Source organism: Camarhynchus parvulus, chromosome 4 (genome assembly GCF_901933205.1).
Source record: "Camarhynchus parvulus chromosome 4, STF_HiC, whole genome shotgun sequence".
NCBI lineage: Eukaryota > Metazoa > Chordata > Aves > Passeriformes > Thraupidae > Camarhynchus > Camarhynchus parvulus.
The window spans coordinates 26368493-26395580 of NC_044574.1; the positions used below are offsets into that span (position 1 = coordinate 26368493).

General features: G+C 36.9%; 1 protein-coding gene across 4 annotated transcripts in view; it reads right to left on the bottom strand.

Annotated features, from left to right (window-relative positions):
* FRYL (FRY like transcription coactivator) overlaps nt 1–27088 on the bottom strand; it is a 161872-nt gene that overhangs the window by 88422 nt on the left and 46362 nt on the right. For all 4 annotated transcript variants that reach the window (XM_030947153.1, XM_030947152.1, XM_030947151.1 and 1 more), the window contains one exon: nt 5755–5954. In XM_030947153.1, the coding sequence (XP_030803013.1) occupies nt 5755–5874 (120 nt within the window). In that variant the 5' untranslated portion in view covers nt 5875–5954. The remainder of the gene's footprint in view (nt 1–5754; nt 5955–27088) is intronic.

The following is a 27088-nucleotide window of genomic DNA, read 5'->3' on the forward strand; positions in this document are numbered from 1 at the left end:
CACAATATTACAAGAGTTTTACTTCTTACAATATTTATTGCTACCAGTAGCATATGACATAGTGCTCTGTTAAAAACAAAATTCAATTATACTCCTGACAAAATAATATAGTGAAGATTAAAGCATTATGGAAATAAAACATTTACAAACTGTAATAGTAAATAGTAATTCTTACTAGTCACTGTAGAGTACGAAATTATACACTTACAAGAAATATAAGTTTTATACCTTGCCCAGGTATAAAAAGAAGAAGAAAAAAAGGAAAAGAACACTGAGTCCTGTGAACTGGCTCTGAGGGTCACTGATTTACAGCAACCCAAGGGCCACAGTAACAGCTTTAAGAGCACACTGCAAAGCAGTAACATATATAAAGATCTGCTGATCATTTCCCTTATTTTAAAAAATTTCAAACTATCCTTCACTTAATAATATGAGTGCAAAATGTTATCTTTCACAAGGAAAGTAAAAATGTACCTAAAGAGTTAATAGCTCACGTTAAATTGCAGTAAGCAAACAAGGAAGTTTTATGGAGCTAGGTAAGTCAGGTAGTTGCCTTGTCTGGCATGTAAAGGGAGGTGTGAGCAATACTGATAGCCAGCTCTGCTCTCAACAGGTTGTAACTCAGCACAAAGTAACTGCTCAGTAGTTTAGTATGAGACAACACCCATGCTGTCAGGCTGTTGACAAAAACTGAGAAAGTCAACATTGCTCGGTGATTAACACTTGCAAGGCTGCAAGAGACAGCCTGTATGTTCAACAGATAAAAATTCATTGTGCATGTCCCAAATCCAAGGTTTGAACAGGCAACTTATTTTTTCTTGTCTTAAGTGTAATCTTGAAAATACAGCACAGTTTCTGGCATTTTCTCCTTTAAGTGCAGCTGTATTTGGTGTTAAAAAGAATGCAGTATCTGGCAACTACTACAGCCTCTGAAAACTTGGATTCAACACTGCCCAAGCAAAAAGAACTTGCCTACTCTGAAAGCATAATTTGAAATTATAAAAATGTCAATGCACAAGTCATTTTCACTTTCCATAATCCAAAGAAATCCACTTTATTATCTAGGAAAATACTACCATTTATGTTCACTTCCAGTATGCCCAAATTAAAAAATATTTTAAGAAGAGGGTTTCTAGGCAAATGCATTGATTATTCTGAAAAAGCTCTATTTTTTGATCAACTGATGTAATAGTTAATGTTCTTTCACTGTCTATTTAAAAGCAAAGGGGGAAAGGTTTCACTTTCTTGATTCTTTCAAATTCATGTAATTTTACATGTTAAATCTGTTCAAAACATTGTTATGAGAATTGATATTTTGAAGTATATACTAAAAGCTCCAGAGAGCATTTGCAAAGCCAAATTTTCATTTAGTTAGCAAGCCTGCCTCCTTTTTTTTTTACACAGGAATGCCTGCTATAGATGAATTCTTGTTATCTGTATTATGCTTTCAGATAAACTGCAGAGTAATTGCTATCTTATCTATAAAGCAGAAATACAAGAAACGTTCCACTCTATACAAACATTGCATCATTGCTAAGTAAGTTAAATGAGAAAAACTATTTCCTTATAAGATGGAAAAGTGTAAGAAGATGGGAAGAAGTCTTCCTGTAAGTAGATGGGAAAAGTCAGGTTCCCTAAGTGTCCTTTGGATACAACGTCCCAACAAACCATGTTTCCACCATAATATTACAAAACTATTACACAGGTGAAGAAACCCTGGGTTCACTATACCCATTGCATGTGTCTAAATCCAAAAATTGCTAAAAAAAAAAAAGACAAATCAAAGAGAAGTGAAACAATCCGTAAGTCTTTACACAAAGTTGAAATCCATGTCAATAGAGAGAAAGCTAGTTCTGAAAGTTTAGCTTCCCTCCCATAACCCATACTAATTTAGATACTTCTGTATATCAAATGTTTAAGATTTTAAGGTCAGAAAGAATGAAGACCTTACAAGTTCATAACCAACTCTATTATGTTTCCTTAGCACTAAGGATCTTAACTCTTAAAAGGTAAATACACTGTAGAGTTAATGTAACACTAACCAAATAAACCTGACATAACCAAATAATACTCTTGAACGCAACCACAGGTTTATCAAGGCCTTTGAATTATTTGGCTTTTAAATCTAGTTTCGTTTAATGTCTTCTTCTACTTCTGCTTTGTCATGGCTCCAGTCCTCTCACATGATTTTAAAAAAATCTATTCAACAGCATAAAGTAAAGGTCTGAAAACCCTAACGGAATAATTGAAGATATATTTTCCTGGCTTCCTGAAGTTCAGAGAGAGATGAAAATAATAGGTCTCCATTTATCTTTTACAAGTGAAATGAAAAAAAACCAAAACACTATTGCATTAAGCAAAGAGCAGTTTGCATCCATTGTGTAAAGGAGAAATGTCAACATATGGCAGGCAGCAGGGATCAGGATGTGCATGTGCTGTGCAAACAACTGCACCCATGGAAAAAGGTACCACCCATTGGCCCCTCTCCAGCATTCCCTGGCACCATCCTCTGGTGGCCAGCACACCTCAGCAGGGTGGCTCAGAGTGCTTCTGGTTGAGCTCCAAGCTGCAGGGAAGAAACCAGACAAGGGATGCTGCCTCACCTCCTGCAGGCCCAGGGCTGGGCAATGCATCCCTGCCCCAGGGGCAAGCAGAGCACTGTGCTAAATTGTACTTCAGAAAAACTTTTGAAAGCATCTGGGCAAGACTTGCAGAAGTGCACAGCACTAGTCTGAGCCATGTGTAGTATTTACACAGCAGAATAAAACTGCTTGTGCTGGCAACAGGCATAAATACTCTTGCTAGTTGTGACTTCAGCGTGAGACAACTACAATTTAGTAGCTGGCACCATGTTAAACTCTCTGCTTAAATTCTAACCATCCATACTTACATGCAGCTTGACAGAATGCAAAATAATTCCGCTTATTGCTAATCTTTTTAACTGGTATGGTTTATGTCACATTTGGGGAAGGCTGGTGTCATTCCTCAGTGTCATCCTTCTCAGCTGAGAAGGAGTATTTTTTAAGCTACAAGACTACTCTTGGGCTCTTTTTTCCTTTAAAACTACATACTGCTCCAAAAGATTTAGCACAGCTGGTTAAAAAAAAAAAACTGGTTTTATTTCATTTATTCACTAAAAGGATGATCTTCCTTCCTGTCATTACACTTGCTGCTTTCATTGAATCATTTATTTTAAGCATAGCTCTGCCTGTAACTTTGAAAAAGCTGAGGTATTACAATTTTGCAAGTAGAGAACTCTTAATTAAATTAGTAAGAAGAAATAAGGTTAAAAATCACAGCCAGAGAAACCATTCAGTTAATTTTTGAAATCACAAGTCACTTACCTTTAAATGTAATCCATACATTTAGCAAAAACGATACTACCCCTCACCCACAGATGCTGTCTTGATCTGCAGTGACTTTTTTCTAATTTATATTTTAATTAATTTTTGCTCCCCTACTGTCATGTTCAAGTCTTAAAAACTATCTAGCTCATATTTTTTTATTAGTCTGGCTTTAAATTCTCTCAAACAGCTTCACCCAACAGCCTAGCTTCATTAAAGATTTATGTAACTCTATATATATTCTTCATATTTTCGTTTGCAGCCAAGTCATTCCACAAAATCAAATCACACTAAAATAATAAAGGGCTTTCCACTCTTCCATTAAAGCCTTTTATCCAATCACAATCAGTGCTTTTCTGGTGCTCTTCCAGCCTTTTTATCCTTCTTTTTAAATTTCATACACTAGAACTGAATGTTCAGTACTTATAAAAATTCTACATACAGAAATAAAGCTGCTTCAATACTTTAGTATTTCCTTTCAGTTGGACACTTAAGGATTCCCTTCTACCTCTTTATGTTATACAGGCTCAGGTTATTTCACTTTTCCACAGCCTTTGGCACCTCTCTTAATTCGCTGGTTTTCTATACAGTCCTTCTCACCCATCAATATAAAATAAGGAAAGCTGGCTATACATGTAAATTACATTTGTTTCCATTAAAATACATTTTGTTTAAAGGAATTCAACTTAGCAAATGAACCCAGACAAAACTGTTTAAAACCTTTATAGATGACTACTTAAGTAATATTTATGAGTTCTTATTTTACCCTAAAGAATTTTATATAGACTGTATGCACACAAAATACTGACTTCAGATTCTTATCAGTAAAAAATCTTGACTAAGGTAGACTTCATGCAATCACCATAAAACCTCACCAGGCAACAGAGCTGGGAATCGCTCTTCTGTGAAAAGTGAATTATTTAATTAGTTTCATGGGGTTTCTAATTTTTAATCTGGTGAGATGTTTCAATTTTGTATGATTAACAGATTTAAAAACATTTGTTTAATTAACAGTCAACAGCATGGCAAGCAGACACAACCTGGGATTGATGACAGAGGATTTATTTTATCTGGTCTAGGGACAGGTTTTGCAGCACAAGTGAACTCCAGGGCTATTATATTTGCCTTGCTCCCATTATTCTGGTTATATTTGACTCCAAACTAGCTGTGTCTGCAGGAAAAGCCCTCTTCAGCTCATCTCAGTTCCAGGCAGTCTGTCCCTCTGGCCAAGCACTACCCTCCCTGTCTGTTTAGCTGATGGATGGGAATGGGGATGGAGGAGCAGCACTTGGCACATAGATGGACAGTGAAGCTACCAGCCTTTCCTCCCACAGCACCACTGCCACTACAGCTCTTCTCTCATTTTTCAGCCAGGCACCCTTCATCACTTGTGTGCTCCTTTCGCTACAAAGTTTTTGTGCTTTCTTATAAACCCCTCCTGAATACATTACTTTTTTGGATGTCCAAAACAAATAGACAAGTTATATTTAAGTTGTAAACTTGCTTGGTGCATACAGACATATATATAAAGAACAGGTATAAAGAAAAGTTTCATTTTCCTCAGCCTTTTATCTACTAATGGTTGTAGCTGAAGATGATTCCATAATCCACAAAACAGTTTCAGCCCTGCTTTTGTGTTCTTTTGGACTGCTTCCTAAGAAAACTTTTTCCTGAAGTTTCAAAACTGGGGCTCAAATGCTCACATAGGCACTTTCTGCACATGAGCATTTTGGCAAGCAGCAGCTACCAACAGAAGCCTTCTGTGAGCTGGCCTTCTGCTAGCCACAGCATCTCACCTGCCCAGTGAATTTCCAGGTTTAAAAAAAAAAAAAAAAAGTTGGTTTTGTTTGTTGTGGTTTTGGGGTTTTTTGCTTGGTTTTTTCCCCAGAAATTTCCAAATTAAAAGAAAACCATTTATTTCAAGACCACGAAGTCTGAATCACCAATGGTATTTTACCTTTTTGCCTTACCTGCAATATATGCAGACTACTATATTATTCCAGGTGTTAGTATCATTACTTCAGAAAACAAACCAAATGTCTCTTTTCTTGAAAGTATATTGCCTAGGTATTACTTAAAAGAAACACTGACAGGAAACACACTTCACAGTATTAATGAAAGAACATTTTTTGTTCTTCCTATTTCCTTTTGTAACTTCACAGACCTTAGGGATACACTTAAGAGGTCTTGTTTCCAGTAACTACTAGGCAACAGTTTGGACACAAGTCAATAAAACAAATCAGGGAGCAATCCTGTTTGCAGAATCTTATTTATTCCTGAAGTAATCTCTCTGAAAAGTCAACAATATCTGGGAGTGCTTTTTGCAGTAACCATACACATGATAAATCAGCCTGTTCCAGAAAAAAACAAGACCATTTCGAGAGATACTATGAAAACTAAAAGGACTCACCAAAGGTTCAGCCATTACAAGTTCAATTTTCTTTTCAGCTTGAACAGCAAATTCAGCAAAGAGGCTTTTGATGACATACTCGCCCGGTTTCACATCTGGGTCAATAGTAATGTTAGACATGATGATGCCTCTCTTTTCCCAGGTGGAAACAACACTTGGAGAAACTCTACGTTTATTTACTCTGCTGGGTGGTGCGGAGGCTAAAGGTAAAAAACAAGAAAAACACAGAGCCATAAAGCAGAGCTTCTAAACATGGTGCCAGTCACTTCATATTTTCCCATTCATCACACACATTTTTTCACACAGTAAATTCTCTAAAACAGAAGGAAACAACCGTAACATACAACAAGAATTTGTTTTAGTTAGGTCAGAATTTCTACTCTTAAGTTGCACAAGGGTTTACAATGTAGGTCACTTGTGTTGTCAAAAAAATGCTCTACAATGACCATGATTAACATACAGTAGCTTCAGTTCAAGTATGACTAAAATCAGAAGGTTGAATGGAAAGGGTTATCCCCTATACTATGAGAAGCATGGCTTGATTTCATTTTATGCATCATCCATTAAGTTCATGTTTCTATTTGGTGTCCAAATACCTCCAAGATAAATTCTTCTTTGGCACTTTTTGTCAATAAGCTGATTTTCCTAACAAGAATGCAAACCCTTTTTAGACATGTCATGCTAACTGATCTCCTAGTCCCATGTTAAAAACTTCCTTGTAATAAATATTTATTAATCAATAAAAATAACACTGTATGTATCAGTCTCATTTTCTAACAATTATTTTGCTTTTATACTGAAATTGTCATATACAAACTTTATATATAGTTATCCACCTTTAATTTTTTTTCTCCTCAGGCATTCCAAAACATCTATTTAATGTGAAAGCTGCAGTACTGAAAATCATGTTTCAGAACTCACACACAGAGGTTTAAGACACAAAACAATCAGAGTAGATAATTACAATTCTTGTCTTGCACACTATATATCAAAATAACTGCTGACACCTCTTAATGATGACCCAGATGTACCAAGGGAGGTCTGATATTTCCCGAGTGTATTCCATGACTGCAGATGTTATTTTTCAATTGCTATTAGGAATTGATATTAACAATTCCTATCTATTTATATTAAGATTTTATTTTCCTAAGACAGTCACGCAGGGAGCCTAGTTCCCATCTGTTTCATTCTGCTATATTTTGTGATGTGTTTAGGTAAGCTTTTTTAAGGCTTTTTGCAAGTAAAGTGTGAGGAGACACATTTGGTTTATTTTACTGAACCTGAACATTTTTTTACATGATCTCAGTTTTGTACATGCGCAAACCCTATAAGCTAAATATTATCCACAACTTTTTCTCAAATGTTTTTTTTTTCAGCTCATTTATGAAAAAACATGAGACCAAACACGGAGACCAAATGTTGGTACATCACATCTTCTCAGGAAAAGTCTTGGCCATTTATTTTATCATCTATCAATTCAGAAAGTTACATTTTACATAACATAAAACAGACTCCTGCATCTTCCATTGAAATTTATCATTTATCAAATGCATTAGTGAAGTGAGAAATTCTGCAGGAGTGAAAACTGAATGCCCCCAACTACCTCAGCTTCTAATCCAAAAGGAAGGTTACCTTCCATAAAATTGTGAGTACTACACATGACTTGTTTTTAATCCCTATGTTATTGTACAAACTTGCTGTTTAGCTGGAGTAATGCATCTTTTTTTCCCGTTGCATTAAACAGGACATAAACATAAATTGCAGAATCCTTTCTTTGAGGCTAGAAAGACTTGCACAAGGTCACAAAACTGAGTGCCTGGGAACCAGGGGCAACACCAGAACAACAGGCACACACTGCCTGTTGACATGTCATAAAAAATTTCTAAACATCCTCAAATACTTCAATCCAGCACTTTGATCTCAGTAACAGAGGCCCTAAAAGACAGAGAAGAGCATGTCCCACACAGCCAGGGACAATGGGACATCACAGACACTGCCATGATCTAGATCCCTATGGTAGAAGCTCACTACATATAAGTACATAAAAGCATTAAGAAATAGAACAAAGTGCAGGCTGCAAAAGGAAGATTACAACCCAAAACTCTTTCTCATCCCACATCTGATGATTGGCTCATCCAGAAACATAAACATTACAGGGACTTTAAAAAAAAATTCATGTCTTTACAATGCCTATGTTCTCCAGCATCCACACTCTTGCCATCCTGAAGCATCAATGTTTCCAAAGGCAGCCCAGAAAATGAGAGAGATGAAAATGTGTCAAGAACAAGAGCGCAGAGGCTTGACAAGAGGTGAAAGAAGGAATAAAGACATCCTTCATGGCCATAGCAGGTAACAAACAGAAATACCAAGCATGGGATAGGCAAAACAGAAGAATGCTGCAACATGCAATTTTGAATAACTTTCCTTTCATTTCCATCAGATTAAAAAAAATAGAAATTTGAGTAGCTAAGGACCCACAACAGATACCAGATATTTCTAATATATGCAGTTGCTTTTATGCTAAATATGAGAGTTTCTAAGAAAGCTAAAGCTTTGTTCTAACTACAGCAAGTTGGACTGTCTTATTTTAAAAGACATATTAACACTAACAGGCTGGAAAGAAGTGAGTGTTTAAATCTCCTTTTGAATATCATTACTTGTGTCTTGTCAGAAGAAATTTAGCAAAGCAGCAGCTTCAGCTCATTCCAGGCTTACCTACTGGATATGCCACAGCTGTTGCATGATCTAGACTGAAGCAAACATGCCAGAGCTCTGGTCCAGTCCCCACTCCTGAAGATTAAGGAGCTGGTACTCAACCAGCTCTTTTCACTCTCTGGGGAAACTAAGAAAGACCACTGTGCTCCTTAACCCCATACTATATTTAGATGTAGACAATTAGGTAGACAACTCTTAATAGTGTGATTACATAATACATTTCTGTCTTCAGATTTTAAAAGATCACATTTAAAAAGCCCCTGTTACTTAAGAAACAGGAAACATTGAGAGCTGATCATCTTTTAAGTGCTATCTTTACTTTGTGTTAACAATTCAATCCTCAGTAAAAGGGATCACCTTAGTGTGTTAACTTTCAAAGCTATAAGACAGCTTCCCTCACTAAGGATGAAACTCCAAGGCTCTCTACACTGATTTAAACACAGGTAAATTCCCTCCTCAGACTCAAACAAAAGCATAGGAAACGGATAAACTGGGCAAAAATCTTATGCTGGCAAGAAAAAAAGAAGTAACTGGACTATAATCAGACTGGGTCTTGTAAGTGCTGCAGACATTTCAGTACAAGGCAGAGGTCATGACCACGCAGCCAAGGAGATGTGGTGCCAGGATAGCCTTACATCCCCCAGAATTAGCAAGGACCCCACTCCCTGGCTGTAGCTTCACAGATCCCCCTTTGGACAGCACACACCGCAGTACTGTCCAGGGAGGCAGCCAGCCTTCACACAGTGCAGGAACAGGGCATGCCTGCTCACTCTTTCAGCAGCAAAGCAGAGTCACGGCTATCCCTACAGCCATCCATGTTACTAATCTCTGTGCTCACATGCACAAACTCTCCAGGTGGCAATGAGCTTACTCCCCCCACAAAAAACAGGGAAAACGGTCATACTGAAGCAATTATAAACACTGCCATAAGAGTATTACAAATACCTTAGTTTTGCTAAAATATAAGAGTATGTAAAAGGAAGAAAAATTATTAGGATTTATTTTAATCCATGAACCTGCTGAGGACTCTAATTCACAACACCACTAGCGGCTGACATTAGCATCAAGACTCTTGTCTTGCATATGACAATGTTCATGGTTTCATCTGCTTTGTAAAACCAGTAATTTAATTAAATACACACAGAAAAACATGCACAAGGGAAAATGGAGAGGGAGCTCGACTATTTAATAAGTAAATATATTAAGAGTTTGTTAAAGAAAAGTCAAAATCTATTCTTAGATTTCTTAATTAGGTCAAACAACATCATTATCTGGTATAATTACATTCGGTGGGATGCATTTACTCATGAATTTGTAATCAATAAAATTGTAAGAAGGATCTATAGGAATTTAAATATGCTTAATGGAAAAAAAAAGTCATTGCAGGACAGAATTAAATAATTTTTTCTGCTATTCTTTGCCATCAAAGCAAAGCCATCATAAGCCATTCTTTACTCTTAGCTGCCAGAGAAAATGTAAGTCTCAAACATCATTTGGAAGCTTCAAAACATGAAGCATTCTACAGAACTTCATATGAGATCTGGAACCAGAAACCATACAGTTTGCAACAGTTCAAAACTAAAAAACTACTTTCACCAACCACTTGAAAACAGTGAACATTATTCACTTGAAACAATATCCTGTTTGTTTGCTCTGATGTGAGCTACTGCTACGTGGGAAATCTGGGAGCAATGCAGTAAGGAAATCTTTGTTAAACAGTATTGTTTGGTTGCTAGGGCCACACCGAATTGTTTGGATAGTTGCAAGGAACAGTAAAACAATACAAAGGGTAATTAGACAGACAACACACTCCTAGGTCAAAAGGCAACACGCCCTGATGTATGCTAAGTGAAAAACAAAGCTGTTTCATGTTAAACACAAGTGTCTAGAGCTAGGAAAGGTTATTTAATACCCAATTTTATAGTAAAGAATGCTACTATTTTATCATCCTGTTTCTCTCTGCATAGCCCAAATGCATCAAGTATTCGAGGATATAAAGTAGCCTCCTATTTACCAAGGAAACTATTCAGGGTTCAAACATACAAAGCAGGTACTGAAAGGTAATGAACACCAGCCAGTGACAGCTGATGAGTCCATTTTACTTCATGGCTAATAAAAAATAATGATTTTTAGCTTTCAGACTTTTTTTGGGTACTGCTTTACACTTAGCCAAGTGTTGGCACTTTATATGTGCTTTTTCCCCAAGTTTTTCATGGTTATTGCTTTAACTGAAATTTGGGTTCAGTTGCTGCTGTGTCTCAGAAGTTGGAAATGGCTGGACTGAAGCAAAACTTCCATCAGGTATCTCCCCTCTTTCCACATACCTGAAAACACATCTGGAATTACTTTCATAGCATTTTAAAATAAGGTACTCAACTGTAAAATAAACATGCTCAACATAATCTTGAGGGGCCTCCGCAGTTTTCATCAAGCAGATTATATTCTTGGTTGCTATTTTTATAATTAATTGCTAAAGTAGTACATAATTTTACATAGCTCACATTTAGCAATTAAGCTTTTTACTGTTATTTTTGAAGCACATGTACTTTCAGAAGTACTTTATATTTCCTGTGACACTTGTTGCAGAATAGGGTTTGCATGTCCAACTGACAATACAAAAATCTCCAAAGACTAAAAATATTACATGTGGTTACTTAAAGGAATTTTAATTAAACTCCTTGCCTTCTCCTCTGATAACATCTAGAACATTTTATCCTGCCTCCAGAAATGATATTAATATACATGGAAACTTGTCTGTAGTGATTGTTAGAACGTTTCATAACAAACAATCTTTAGTTATTTTACCAAAAGAATATTTTTTTCCTAAAAAGGATGTCAATGCTCAAAAGAGATGGCAATCTATCCAGAATCATGCCAACAAATTATGAATAGAGCCCAAATGTTAAACCTAGGCTTCCCATGTCCCTGATAAGAACTCTGTTTTTCAGAGCAACTTCCTCACTAAATTTATCATTGCTTCACAATTCTGGAAGTCCTGTTGATCATCAGGTTTTTACTGTTTCCAAAGTCTGCTTGCTCCTACCAGTGGAAAAGAAAGTCTTATGACTTGAATGAAAGGAACAGTGAACAGCTTTATGAATACAATGAAATTCAACAAACACTGCTCTAGTAACAGGTGCACATTCCAGATCTTAGCCTCCAACCTATAAGCAAATACAAAGAAAGAGCGATTCTTCACTCAAATCTCTTGCATTTGCTTTCCCAGTAGTGATAGGAGGCTGTGGTTTACCTGAGTTGCTGAAGCATGTGGTGGCACAGAAGACAACCAGGTCTACTTCACTGGTTTTTGTTCCAACTACGCAGCACTACTGATAATGCATGAAGCCTGTCTGACAGCTGGATTTATCCCTGCCTCACTTGCTCCAGCTGTACTGAATCCCTGCTGATGTCATGCACACCCAGAACTGTGGCACACGTGGCTGGCTCCTTGGCTCAGCAGCATCACACAAGTGCTAGATTCAGCAGTCCGGCAGAATTAGCTGACACTTTACATTATACTGCATTTATCTGGATTTTCTCATTTATTTCATTAACACTTATTTACCAGCAAGGTGGTACTAATCTTAAACTGTGCTACTAGATACAATAGAAGAGGAAAAAAAAAGCAAAGTCATAAAATACATACTCATTTTGAGCACATCCATTTTTATACAAATGCTATTCTGATTTTCTTGGTTATGTAAATTATTCTCAATAATATGTTTAGACAGATCAAGAAATTGAGTTTCTGCCAGATGCCCTTTTTTGAGGCATTCTTACGAGGCCCTTAGAAAACCCCATACCAAATACGAATATTAATCTTGATACTGGTATGAAACACTCAATACCAAGGGAGAGGCAAAGCAGCCTCCTGACACTAGAGCAATATCACTGTACAAGATAATCTAAATAATGTGAACAAAAATCACACTCTTTGACAGTGAAATTAAGCATCTATTATGGGCAACTGACCACATGTTGTCATAGAGTCTGGTACCTAGACTTTCCTTTGCTGTATATAATGCAAATATGAACTGATTGGCAACACCACAAATACAAACACAGTAGAAACTGAAATCAATTTGGATACATTAGAATATACATGATCAAGAAAACAAACCAGCACTTTTCCCCCTATTTCTCATACCTTAGTCTGGATACATAGTTCTTGAAGCACAAGCTTCCTATTATTTTCAAGACAGACTACACAACTAATTCATCCAGCAACACCAGCTATGGAGTTCTCTCTTCCTTTTCTGTGTTGGCAGTATACAGTGAATTTTCTTTGGAACATGTTTAACAAAAATTTTGGCTTCATACATGTGTCCAACTATGCAAGAATCAAAGAAGAACTATTATCTCATTAACAGGTCACATGGACTAAGCCCAGAGTACCAATTCTTACCTCACCTCTCTCAATTCTTTACTGGTTTTAAATTACTTATGGAAATAATCAAGTAACCAGCAATTGTAGCTGGTACTTGTGTCATGCATTTATAATATGTCACATGATGACAAAATGAATGGATTATCTACCTGTGAAGTAGAAACAGGCTTAGAAGTGGCTTTTTTCAGTGGTACGGTTCATGTAAAGTTTGTAAAGCCAAGTCCAACCTTTCAGTGAGAGGAAGTTTTATGTGTATTGATAACTTCCTCTCCACGTCTAAATCGGAACTCAAATTTTACTTCTGCAGTAGAAACACTTCCCTATTAAAAACTTCTCTAAGGAGTCTCAGATATGTTTAATTTCAGCCAAACTCTGGGACAAAGAAACATTAATGAATGCTGCATCAATAAACAGAAGATAAATTAATTTCAACAAGTAGTTGATTAACCATATGGCTGTAACATGAAGGATAGCCTGAGAGAGAATACACAAGGTATTTCTGAGTTTATTGCGGGAACCAGTGCTATGACAGCTGAGCTTTCATTTGGACTAAAAACATCCCCGCAGAACAAAATCTTCATAGAAATCTTCAAAGTTTTATTGTAAAGATTATTTTTTTACCTCCGGCAAATATGAACATTCTTTCTTTAGGGAAAGTTGACTCAACTGGGAGAGCAGCTGTAAATTTGTCTAGCCACAGGTACTCACATGAAACTTGTTTTCTGCTCTCAAAGACTCTGCAAACACAGGCAAGAATGGTAATAGAAACATTACTTCTTGCCAACACAAAGACACAGCAGAAATTCTAAGGCATAGAACCTTGTCAGGCAATATCTGATTTTCTAGGTATCTGGGCCAGATTGCAATCCCTTAGAAGTCTTGCTCCTATAGATGATCCTCAGATTTTGAGTTTTGCCTTATAACTAAGTAATTTAGTCCTTCCAGAGATTCAGTAGCCTTCTTCTCCACTGCTGTTAATACCCCTGTCACTTTCATTCTTAAAATGTGATTTTTAGATTTTCATTTGGCATAAATTTCTAGAAATGCAACCAAACAGTCTCCCACAAGAGAAGAAGCTAAAGGGAAGTAATATTCCATCAAACTTGAAAGTGCCATTTTTAATTATTAAAAAAACCCAACTCTAACAAACCACAAATATTTCAGTTTAGAAGATAATTTCTCCAGCACCTTTTCCACACATATAACCATTGTCTGGGATGTATGAAGTAAATTCCCCATGTGTCAAACACAAAGAAGTCCTTGAAAGGTCTTTTTCCCTTCTAAACTCCCCATCACCATGATCCTCTGGAGACTTTTTGCTATATTCTCTGCCACATTGTTCTTTTACCCCTTTTTTGTACTAATATTCTTCTTGACTAGCTTCTTTAATGGCTGAGCAAACTCTAACCAGCAGATACTCCAATTTCTGTATGGGACTTCATCTCTTCTAGTCCCTTCCCTACTTTGAAAAGTCAAAAATAAAATAGGTATATGATTTCTTCCCTGAAACTCTAGAACAGGTAGAAAGATAAAATGGATTTGAGATAAAATCAGGGAAGTTATTTTAAAATACTTATTTTTTGTAAACTCAGACACATGAGAAGAGAGAAACTGGGCTTTGAATTTCTCCAAGTAAATCCCACTGGCTTTGCCATTACAGACTGTGGCAGTCATCCCTCTTACCTTTATACATAGGTGAGAAGTAGCAGCTCCACTGAACATTCTTTCTAAACCTCTATCCTCATAGTGTACAAGAAGCACCTGCTTCTCACAGAACTGTGGCTGAACAGGACAAACAACAGCCACATACATAATGCCAATCACCTAAATCAATGGATGAGCAATTTTATTTACTGGAGTAGAACACACAAACACTTTTATTCAGAAATTTAACGGTTGAAAAAGAGATCAGATCTGACATTCAGGATAGTGCAAGGATACCCAGGGCAGTAGTCAGAAATAGACTGTTAGTTGTTACTGGGCTCCCTCTGTCCACTGAGAATGTTGGATTTGACACCATCAAAGGCTGCTAGAAGCTCCAAAGATAATGCTGAAGATTATCTGATCTCTAGTGCTGTGTAATTCTAATGCAGTGTCTGACAGCAGGACAGACTGTCCCATCTATGGCACAAGCAACTACCACGGCAAAAAAGAAATTTAAAATTACATACTATTTTTTTAAAATCACTAAGATGAATATAAGATAAATTTACATACATTTTAAAAAATCCTCAACAACACAACAGCTAGGAATAGATGGGAAATACTGGCTGAAATTTCTAGACACATATGCAAGAAGTACAACTCATTTTGTGACTCATTTTACAGAGCCTTGTATGGTAGACCATGCATGTAGATTATTATCAGAGAGGAAAAAAAGAAAAATTAAAAAATAAATTTGATAGCACAAGATGCCAAAAGAGCAAACCATACGCAGTGGAAAACAATGTGATAGAACACAAAAACTAGAGGGGGAAGAGGAAATCAGTTTGAACTCAATTGTTTCAAGTCCTGCCCAGTCACTCTTGATTACGGCATGCCATCAGGATATCCTGGCCATTAAAGTGTCAGATCATTAAAAATGTAGTTTATATAATTCCTTTACTAGAACAACAGCCAGAATAGAAAACCTCTTCAAATAAAGAAGCTGCTCTCATGCAAGATCAGCTTCAAAGAACGTAAAGGATAAGTCTCATCTGTCCATAATCTAAACATAATCCATGACATTTGGAAGCAGGATAATGTCAGGAATGTAAAGGTTCAGGGCTGTAAGTTAAATTCCCAACAGTAGTTTTCAGAAATGCTCTTTGTGTCCTGACATTTTATACAACTGCCTTCAATGCAATTTTAAGCTGCACACTTAATAAAGCAAGCTAGACTTTAACACATTAATTTCTGCTTGAAAACAGTTCTGTAATCAAGTTGTAAACTTCTCAGAGAAACAATACCACCTCATGCACACATCTGGTACCTTCAGTCTCCTTTCCCAGTAGACCTTGTGAAGACCTAACATGCCCTTAACCATCAAACTACTTTGCACAGCACAAGCAAAGAATGTAGGTATCCAACCTGGTATCTCAGCTTCCTTCAAAACACTGAACTTTAACAAATGAACATACATAACTATCAACATTCACTCATTTACAAATTTTGTGCTCCCTCAAAAGAATAACCACATAAGTATAAAAAAATCCCTAAACTTGTTTCTTTACTTCCTATCCTTATTAGCATTAGGCTTCTACAGCATTGCAAGTCATACTTTCATTAACGAAGCAAACACAGAAGCAATTTATTCCAGTATGATTAACTTGCCAAAAAAAAAAAAAGCTTACGGTATCAATTTTAAAGGGCAGTATCTGATGCTTATTTTTTATTTAACATTATTTCTGCAACTGGAACAAAGACATCAACTTCCACTGAATATGGAGAGCAAAGACAGAATTGCCTAACACTGGCTTGTTCTGTTAGTTCTTCTGATCCACCTGCACTCTGGAAAATGTAAACTGAGTCCCCACTAAGTCTGAGCTAGTACTATTCCCTCATTTTCATGGGGGCTTGTAAGTTCAGGGTCACCACCACACCAGTCAGTTACCATGCTTTTAGATGGTATGTGCATTCATGCAATGGCTGAGAGGCCATAACTCATTAGTATTATTTCTCCTTCAGTTCAGTCTCTTGGAGTTTTTTATTATTTAGAAGAAGTTTCCAAGGGGAATGCAGATTCCTATAGAGCAAATTTAACCTTGCTGAAGGCAGTCTGGTTTCTCATCATTCCTTCTCCTGGCTGGTGGACTCCCATTTGAGAGCCAGATACTGATGGTCAACTTTTCAAGCAACAGGGAAGGGCTGGTAAATTTGCATGCACTCATGACCTTTCTGATTGGCACAGAAAGTGTGCCTGCACAGCCCATGGTGTGAGGGAAGTGGAGCAGAGAACAGAACTTACTGCTCTCTGTTACTGCTAAGAGAGAAACCCATTTTTGTCATCAAATTGAAGGCTGCACCAGGCTGGAAACACACTGAAGCTCTGAATCCTGCATTAAGCATGAGCTAGCAAAGGCAATAAAATTAAATCAATGCTTGGCTAAATGATGTTAAACTAAAAAGCAGAAGGGAGACCAAGGCAGCAGTGGAAAGATACACTAGTCAGGGCTGGGGAGTGAAAGAGTAGGAAGAGAAGGAAAGAGAATTTTATTCACCGGTGTTTATACCAGATTTCCTTATACACTGATCTGTAAGTTAAGGAAACACACATTTCCACAGCAACGATGAGAGTGAACCTACTCTGAATAAAGAATTCACTTCCATGGTATGCTAACTACATGAAGAGAAAGAAAAACACAAACTAAATCTAAAGTTTTAAGAAGTAGCATTTAAAATCTAAAACTAAGGCAAGGATATAGCAGCAAAGGAATACGCATAGATACAGGCTGCACAGACACTAACAATTGTAACTGCAAACGTGATGATGTTTCATTTCCTTTCAATATATTAAAAGACAGGTATACACCACATACAAAAAATGCATTCTGTAACAAAGTCAAAGTGACCACAGGCATACCTTTGTTAACTAGCAAACAGAAACTTAAATACCTTATCTCATCTTTCCTAATACACAGTTCTCTGGAAAAACAAAACTTCACATCCTCAGTTTGCAGACTTAAGGATATAAAAACTCTATTGGCCCACTGTATTTGAAGAAAAAACAATGTCAAAATACTCAACAAATTTATGCTTAATCTTATTTCCAAATAAGACTGTGTCAGAAGCCAGCAGCTTTTGCAAAGAGGTTTTGCAGAGCACAGCCCAAGATAGTTTGTTTAACCTTCTCTCACTTCGCTGCCTGCTTATTCTTTCCTTGTGAGAAGAGGGCAATTCCAGCTTCCAGTTCAAAGAGGAAAAAACTTTTCCTCATTATCCTCATTATGTTCATTATCCTCAATTATCCTCATTAGTGTCAAATTGATACCTGTCCTGAGTAAATGCAAGAAAGTAATGAATGCTGGCAGTTTTGCTCTAAAAGATTATTTCAGAAAAGGACTCTGGAATGTCAGTTATAAAGTAACCAAGAATAATGTATCATTTAAAATAATGTATCATTTAAAACAAACAAACAAACAAAAAGCCCCCAAACCCAATACATTAGCCCAGACTGGGTCCTCTTAGAGAGCACCTTACGTCTTTGTAAATAACTGTCCAGTGACGTATTCAGAAATATTGCAATAGTATTTCTGATACCAAGATATGTTTTGAAAATTGAAGTGTTAGGTATATATACACAAGGATTAAAAAAAGCAAAGAAGAGAATAAATAAACAAATACAATCCAGCATTGGAATATGCTCAAGCATACACAAATCAGGGACGGAAAATGTCTCATGCATTAAATATCAATTTCAGAAAAGAACAACTGTTCCACACTCTAATTCTGTCAGTTTTGCCTGGTAATCCTCCATATGAACATATGAGCTGAAAAGGAAAATATACTAGACTAACTCAATCTGCCACATTTAACACAAACATGTCACAGGAAGAAAAACAGAAAAAGTGAACCCAGCATTTTCAAAAGCATATTCTTACAGTAACTTTGCTGAGGAATAAAAAAACAAACTCCTTTTTCTTTTCACATCCAGGTAACTACCTAAATTTAACTGTAAAAAAAGAATCTGATCATTACCCTGAATGAAATTTTCTGCCCTGCACTCAGGGAATCAGCTCTTCTGAAAATTCAACTTCAATGAGTTTTGGTTCCCAGTAGATATTACCAAAGAGTTATCAGCACATAGGAGAGACTGAGTATTTTTCAACTACAACAGAAATTTCCTTGTGAAGGCATAAACACATAATGCTGTTGTAAGTTCTGTTTTTAAATAGGTGTAGTTAGTTGTCTGTGTTTTTCCTGTTTATCAAATGTGCTCTTCTGAGCCAAGTTCTTCATTCCTCAAATTCTACAGAAAAACATCAGTGTCAGCTGCTTAATTTATTGATAATCTGGGGCACCTATTTTCTTGGGAAAAAAGTTTTATGAATATGAAAATTAACAAATATAGAAAATTTAGGATTGTTCACTAAGACACTTATCTAAATTTGCTTTGCATGTGTGGGTTAGTGTGACTATTGTTTTTTGGTGTTTCTCAGTGCTTTTTAAGTCTTTAACAGAAAAGGTAGTGCTGAGTTCACATGAGACCCTAGTTAGCTTCTTTTTTTTTTTTGAAGAAAAATCATGAGACGCTTGTATTTCTAATCAGTCTTTCTGGCTAAATTTATCTATGCTTACTGCAAATAAAAGTAGACTAAATTAGGAAGAATCCCAAGTTGTGCAATTCCTCAGGGAAGCAGATGACAGCCTTCAGGACTTTAAGTCCTCAGATGAAGCGCAAGGGTATAGCACAAACCTGGCAGAAAAATCCCACCCAGCAAGCACATAGCCAGCACTCACACTGGACTTCTGTATGAGGACAATACTCAGTGCCATGCTATTCTTAGCCACCATAAACACACCAAGGTTTCAGAGTTAACAGCTTCTTTGTCAGATTCACGGGAAGAGACTAGTCACATCTGAAATAAAAATAGGCTGTCATATGCTTGTCCACGGAACCCCAAAATACATGGCTAAATTGGTCATTTAAAAGATTTGAGCTGCAAGGGAAAAAAACCCCTTTTTTCTCCTACCTCCCTCAACTTTCTTTTTATGTTTTTACCTGATTCTAATTTACTTCAAAAAGTAGTTTGCTCTCTCTGCAATAGGAACCTTTATCTGGTTTCAATACATTCTTTTCAGCTCTAAAAAGCATTGCAGAGAACCGTAACTGAGAGGCTGAGGCTGATATGAATGGGAAGTTCTGGCTGTGGAGGCACCAGGGAACCGGTGCTTTCAGCATGGCCTGCATGAACAGCACCTGGCTGAGTGGGTACGGGGATCCCCCTGCACCCACCTCACCCACCTGCAGTTTCACAACACACCCAGAGCTGGAGACAAAGAATCAGGTAATGACTCACAGAAGTGGGACAGGATGGACACACTGAACTGCGACAACTTCAAAAACACTATCTAAAATCTGTTGCCAACTGAAAAGGAGCCCAGCATACATGGAGAACGTTACACCTGACATTCCTGGCTCCCTGAGCATGACCATAGATTACAGATGTAATAGCTTGACACAAGCATTGTGGTGACTTTTTGCTGGACAGACACCTTGAGCACCCCCCCCTCCTAGTGCCTGCCTGTTGGGTGGACCTCTTGGACTCATATACATTGCTCCCCTCAGTTCATATTTTAAATAAGAACTGCTTTCCCTCTTACAAGATATCACATTTACATCTGCTACAGAGATCTAAATGCTGCAACAGCATTTCCTACAGTGTGTTGTGGTAAAAATTAAATAGTGGGTTTTGTATTTGTGTAGACACGGAATAGTGTCTACATTCCGTGGGTTTAGTATTTGTGTAGGAAGACACGGAAAATATCCCCGGTCTATCAGAAAATAAACAGATACACTGGCCTACAAGCTGATGGACAGGGATAAAAACATGTTTATACATCAATGCATATTTCAAAGAGAGCAGCCTGTTAAGGAGGTGAGACAACTGTGTCATAGCTACATTCAGATCTGCAGTCATTCAAATACTCTCATGTTTTGGGGCTTGAAAAGGAACAAAGTATCTAACTGCATGTCCTGACACCAACTATGGCTGGCCAATAATGACAGCAGTACTTGCATGATATTTAGAAGACTACACAGTTCATGACACACATAAAAATGAGGAATGTGCAGGAAAAATTATAAGAAACAATTACATTTCTGCTTTAAAAATTCTCCACTGTTCATCCCTCTTTAGGAAGAGAGGATGAAATTTCCTAGTAGAGGATATCACAAAACAAATAATGGTCTGATAATCTGTAGGGCTCCTTACTACTGCTACATGATCAAAAAAAAAAAAAAAATAGGTCATTTAAGTTTCCAACCAGAATTACTACAGACAGGTGGTCAATGCTGCCATCTCCCAAGCTGCAATACATAAATATATTGGCAGTATTATTTTTAAAATGGAGCAATACTTTCTTCATTCTTGCTCAGGTATACTATTAACAGAACTGATATTATACATTGCCCAGTTATTCCCACTTAACCCTGGAAATCTCAGACTCTCTGATCAAGGTTTTGGAGCTCAAGCTTCCTCGGTACATTGAGGTTACACAGACAAATTCTGTATCTATTCTAATAAAGCATTACCTCAATAATCACTCTCCAACAATAAAACACAGATGAGATGAACAACTGACCAGCTTCTGGGGGGAACAGAAGCAGAGGTGAAGTTTGGGCATGGTGGGGGGTTAGCGCCTCAAAGTGGGGAGCACTCCAGCCCTGACACCTGGAAGGAGACCAAAGGCAAACCACGAAACGCTAACAAGCTCTGGCCTCTGCCCAGCTACACTCTTGGCCAGTGACCTGGAAACGCCAGTTTCACATCCAGAGCTCACCGCTCATCTTTTTCTTTCAAGATGTGGGATTTAAGTTTGTGTGGTCACATATTAATACCATCATAAAACACTGCGATGTTTTAATCATGTCAGGATGGCACAGCTGCACCTCCTGGGTCTCTGTCACCTCTCTCAGTCCCAAACAGCTAAAACTATCTGGTATTAACAATCTCCTTCTGGCAGTCAGTCCTAGTAAGCTCAATCTTAAAACTGCAAACAATTCTCAAGGACTTAACATCATTTTTCTCAGCATCATTAGGTAGATGGTCTCAGCAGAAGTAAGCATGCAGGAAAGACACACAAAAGCTTGAGAAAAAACTAGAAATGTGCAAGAACATACGTTAAAAAATCCAGTATCTAAATAAAGTTAACTGAGGATACACTACTTCCTCACTTCAGGTTTTCAGAATAAGAAGTGCAGTGCATACTATTTTTTAATTTTTTTTTAAGACTGGAATCTACAGCAAGACACCAGTTTGGCACACCAAGATTGACTTTTAGTGATGCTGAACTTCAGCTTCAATACACTTCAAAATGTTTTTGCGCTCAGTGGTAGTATAAATTCACATCCTTTACTGCATTTTAGATAGTGAAATCCTACAGGTTTACTTCAAATAATATAGAAACAATGCTGAGGACCTCCCAGGCTCTGTCCTGCCACCCTCTCCCCTGTTTGATTAAACACATTATGTTCTTGTTTTTCCTTGTCTTCTCCAAGATGAGCACTCCAGTCTTGCAGTTACAGCAACGTCTTTAGGGATAATGTGGGCATAAAAGATAGGCATGAACTATAAATTAAAAATAAATACATAAGTAAAAATTATTCAAATAAACCTTTGAACAATACTACACTGATAGACACCAGGAAAACTTCTAACAGTGAAATCACTTTCCTTTTGTCCACCTTTTACCTTATTTGGGAAACTTGGGGTTTGCCCATAGTTTTCTTAAGGTAGTTCTTTCAGAATTAGTGATACACTTTTAATTTTTCCTACAGAAAAAAAAAAATCTAAATTGAAGTACTCTTTCAGGGTTTTAAAATCATTATTTAAGAAGAGAAAAAGTAAGACAAAAAGACTGCAAAATCTTTGCCATCCATGCACTCCTGCTAGGTTATTTCTAGGTTTGGGGTTCTCTCCTTTTTTCCTACCCAGTTACTTTCTGAAGAGAGAGAGATTAAAAGATGAAAATACCCCTACATGCAGAACAATGTAGGATTCTACCTTAATATCCCCAGCTTAGTCTATCATGGGTTTCTGGACACAGAGTTCAAACAGCTACCAAAAAAACCTTTGAACTTCTCAGCCAAACCTCAGTACACCTGGCTAAGCTTCTTTCTTTCTTCACTTTGCTGTCATAAAAATGAAGTGCCAGTTGCCAGCCTCTCTTTTTTCAGGACAAGACCTCATTTGTAGCTGAAAGAACAGTAAAAATCTGGTGATATTTGGCCCAGCTGCTATGTCCTGCTGACAGCCAGCACAAAGCAAGATGTTGGAGAGAAAAAGGAGGCAGGTTTCCACTGAGATGTCAGACACACGATTCTCTAAGCCCAACACGGGCTGCACTAAGAGCTGCTGAGCTGTTACTGACCACTGACCCTGGCACCCTCACACACATCACTTTCCTAACCTGAAGATCTTCAGTCCTAGTTCAGCAGCGTGAATAAAGGCAGAGAACAGGGATGATGAATAAAAGAAGCAAAAGGAAGAAAATGAACAACCCCCAGAGTTACTTACACTGCTTTGATAGCACTGTGAATGTAACAATGCTTTCAAATATCCAATAATTAGTTAGCATTTATTTGCAAGGGCTTAAGGCATTCATACATCTTTCTAGATCACTATTCTTGCCCATACCAGTTGTCTGCAAAGAAAACTTCAAAAAATATAGTTGAAAATATCCCCAAATCACATGCCAGCTGTGCTTGATGGGCAGAAGCACAGGAGTTATTTATACCTCCCATGCTTTCCTAAGATCTCTTTATAAAATTAATTGCTTCTAGAACTTAAATGAATTCTTGAGCAAGAAACCTATAAATATTAATGTTCTAAATTAAAAATGCTATTTTTGAAGATTGAAATGGTTGTTTTTTAAATTCTTAGCATTCTGTTTCTGAGGCTACATATATCTGATAAAAAGTACTCCTTCCTTTGGATTTTCAAATTCTTGATTCTTAGAAGAATGAGAAAAGGCAAAAAAATGAAGAAAATGTTTCATATGCCTGTTGTGTTCTACTACTACTTTGAAAGCATTAAAAATATATATATATACATATTCATTAGAAGAACTTGTTCTCATCTGAGTAAAATCTGTCCTACACATCATGCTTTTCTTGTTTTTAATAACTATACCTACTTAGGGCATCAAGTTTAAATTCTGATGAAAATTAATTAAAGACTCATAAACCATGTAATTCTGTAACTGCATTGAAACACCTTCCACATCTAGCTTTTTGACCATCACTGTATTTTAAGCACTTCTAGATCAGTCTATAAGAGACTCCTGGATTTGTCTAATGAGAGTTATTAAAGCAAACTCAACGATAAAAAGTTTATTTCTTTCTGTACCCTAATTTTCCAATAATTAGTATTCTAATATTAAAAGCAGTTCAAGCAATTCTATGCCTCAATATTTTATTTTCTTCTGTTATTGCAGCTTGGTAGCCTATTACACACATCAAGTTTCATTAAACTCCCCTGAAATCTCTCACAAAATGTAGTTTCCACCAGCCCTACCAATATAAACCTTTGCTTGTGACATGCACACAAGCAACTGGGAATGTTAAGAGTTCAAAAACTTAATTCTTATTTACAGTAGCATGGCCCAGTTTCCTTTAGGTTCTGAGTGTCCTTTCTGATTTAGAAGGGCCTTTTCCTCTTTAAACAGATCTTTTATTTTGCACTGTACCTAACAGAATTTAATAGCTCCCTTTGACTAGCATCATTACTCTTTGTATAGGAACGAGGAAGAACATTTATTTCAATAGAGTGGAAAACTTCTAACTATATGTACACAGGATATAATGCAGCAAAAAAAGTTGGCAACCACCTTTCCAAATAAATAAATGTCGTTGTGTCAGTTATCTCTTAAATGCTATCAAACCCCTAATGTCTAAACCTTTCCCCTTCAAATACAAAAGCACCAGAGCTAGAGTGTAAAAAAAAAAACCAGTCAGCAGAAATGGGGTATTTGATATGGCTTGTTGCAATTGGTTTATCTGGAGCTTTCCTGAAGTCCATGCAGACCAGGCAGTTTATTCCAGCAACAGTAGCTGACAGAGTGATTTGCATTTGGTGCACTTTCTCCTTTCAACAGCATTCTCTTCTGCAATTTGAATCATTACAGAATCTAGTGATGGGTTTAGCAGAAAGTCTATCACTTTTATAGAAAGAATTTCGCAAAGGGAAGCTCATTCTAGCATATCTATGTCTGATGAAGATAAAGAATTTATATCCCAACATATAATGTGCTTCCTAAAACACAAGCATTTTATTAAAAAATGAATACTAAGAACTTCACACAAAACAATCCTCAAAAAAATTTTTGTTTTAAATAACAGTTCCATATTTTCCATCTTTACATGCAGAGAAGTCCAAAGTAGGGCACAAAACATCATATACATCATAACCTTAGCTAATTACAACTGGTAAAAATCTGGATACATGCACTTCCCTAATGAGCATCCACACCCTAATGCCCAACTTACAGAGAAGGTGTTACAATACAGACTGCTGCCATCAAATAGGTAAGGCAGGCAAAAAGTATACAAGCAGGTAGGAATGCTTAGCAACAATGGAAGATAGACGAACCCCAAAATACCCAACCCACTCCTCATCTTCAGTCACACAGAAGAAAAATGAGCAAATATAAAAAGGCTTCTATACAAAAGACAGGACAGCAAGACACAAGGACCCAGCTGAGCTATCCACACATGCCCACCAAGAGAGGCAGGCAGCCTCTCACTGTGGCAGCTGATTCTGAATATTCTGTTACAGGAGCCTCCTTCCCGTGAGACCATTCACTTATGTACGCTGGGTACTCTTCAGCTTCAGGGTGGTACCTGGCTTTGACTAGTTTGGATGTTATACTTACAGCCTTGTTATCCTCTTCAAGCCTACACCCACTGATAGACCTTGTTGCTCCAAATGTACCCAGAAACAAAGAAGGAAGGAAGAGGGGAAAAATCCCCACCCAATCTTCTCTTTACATAGCAAATTTTACTCCACAGAACGTTACTAGCACCTCTGTTAATGAATATGCCAACACACCATATATGTGGAAATGCAATGACTCATTATGTGCCTCAAGATGCACTGCACAAGAGATCATCATCAGAGGCCACAGAAGTTCATAAACAGAACCAAATATGGAGGCCACACTCCACAATACATTAATACATTCACAGTGTATTGGGTAATTAACTACTGACAGATTGTTTTTCCCATGACAACTTAAAGACTTTGGAAAGGTCATCACGTGTCCCTTCTACAGGAAAAGAAATTGTTGCTCAAGTAGTACAGGGACCTGTAACTACATTCACTAACACAAATTAGATGTAGATGCTTTTTTCAAAAAAGTGGAATTTAGTAGCTTTCCCAAAACTCAGTACATTTGGATTCATATTTCATTTAAAAAAATCACTTTTCAATATGTCAAAAAAGTTTTGGAAGATATAATCATGAAGAAAAATTGTTACATTCTCTAGAAAGTGCCTATCATGTTTCAGCATACAAGGCAACATTACTAACTGATGTGATCCTTTGAAGTCAAGGTTACAATAAAGAAAAAGTTTCCAACAAAAAAAAGACTGAGCATATTATTGTTTGGGATGCTGAAGTTGACACCCTACTTAATATTGTACTTATTTAATAACTATTATTGTTTTAGAAGGCACCAAAAATAGTATCTCATGAAAATAGGACTTCTCTACATTGTGAAGTAATACTGGTCTATCCACTGGAATATAAAAGCTGTATGAACATTCTCTAAAGCATGGCCATGCCACTAATAACTCTTAGGCCAAAGGACTGTCTGAAAGAGAAGCAATCATGTAACATTTCAGATCAATTTTTTTCCTTGAGTTTCATTTTTCTTTGCTCTTTAACAGATAATGGGGAAAGAAGATGAAATTTATCATACAATAATTACTTCCAGTATGTTAAAAACTAGTGCTTTTATTACTTTTAAAAAGTATAAACCACTAGCAAATAGCCACAGAAGCAGCAAATCTGTGGTTTTATTAAAAAGTCACACACACCTCCATGTATGTTCTACCTCACCCATCTTCTCCTAAAGAATAAGACCATCAAGAAAACATTTGTTTTCCCAGAATTCTTCCTATGATCCTCTTTCACATACATTCCTATAATGGCACTGTAACGTGACCTTTCTTATTTAAATTATAGCTTCACTGCTGTCCTCAAACAAAAAGTCACAGGGTAAAAATGAATCCACTACATCTACTTCATTAAATACTGTATTAGCAGAGCAGAACCTCTCTTGAGAGCCAAGAGTTCATTTTTGGTTGGTAAAGGAGGAAGTAATCTTCAGTCAAACTCATTCTATGAGATGATAAGTGAATCTTAAAAAGCAAACTCCAAGTGCTTTTTTCATCCACAGAAAGAATGACTCAAAAGTATCTGCCAGGCAACTCCCCAGTTTTCGTGTGCTCATCAGCACCTGGCAGCCATAGCTCCAATAATTTGGAGCTTTTAAAGCTGCTCCATTTCTTTCTGATTTTATAACAATTTC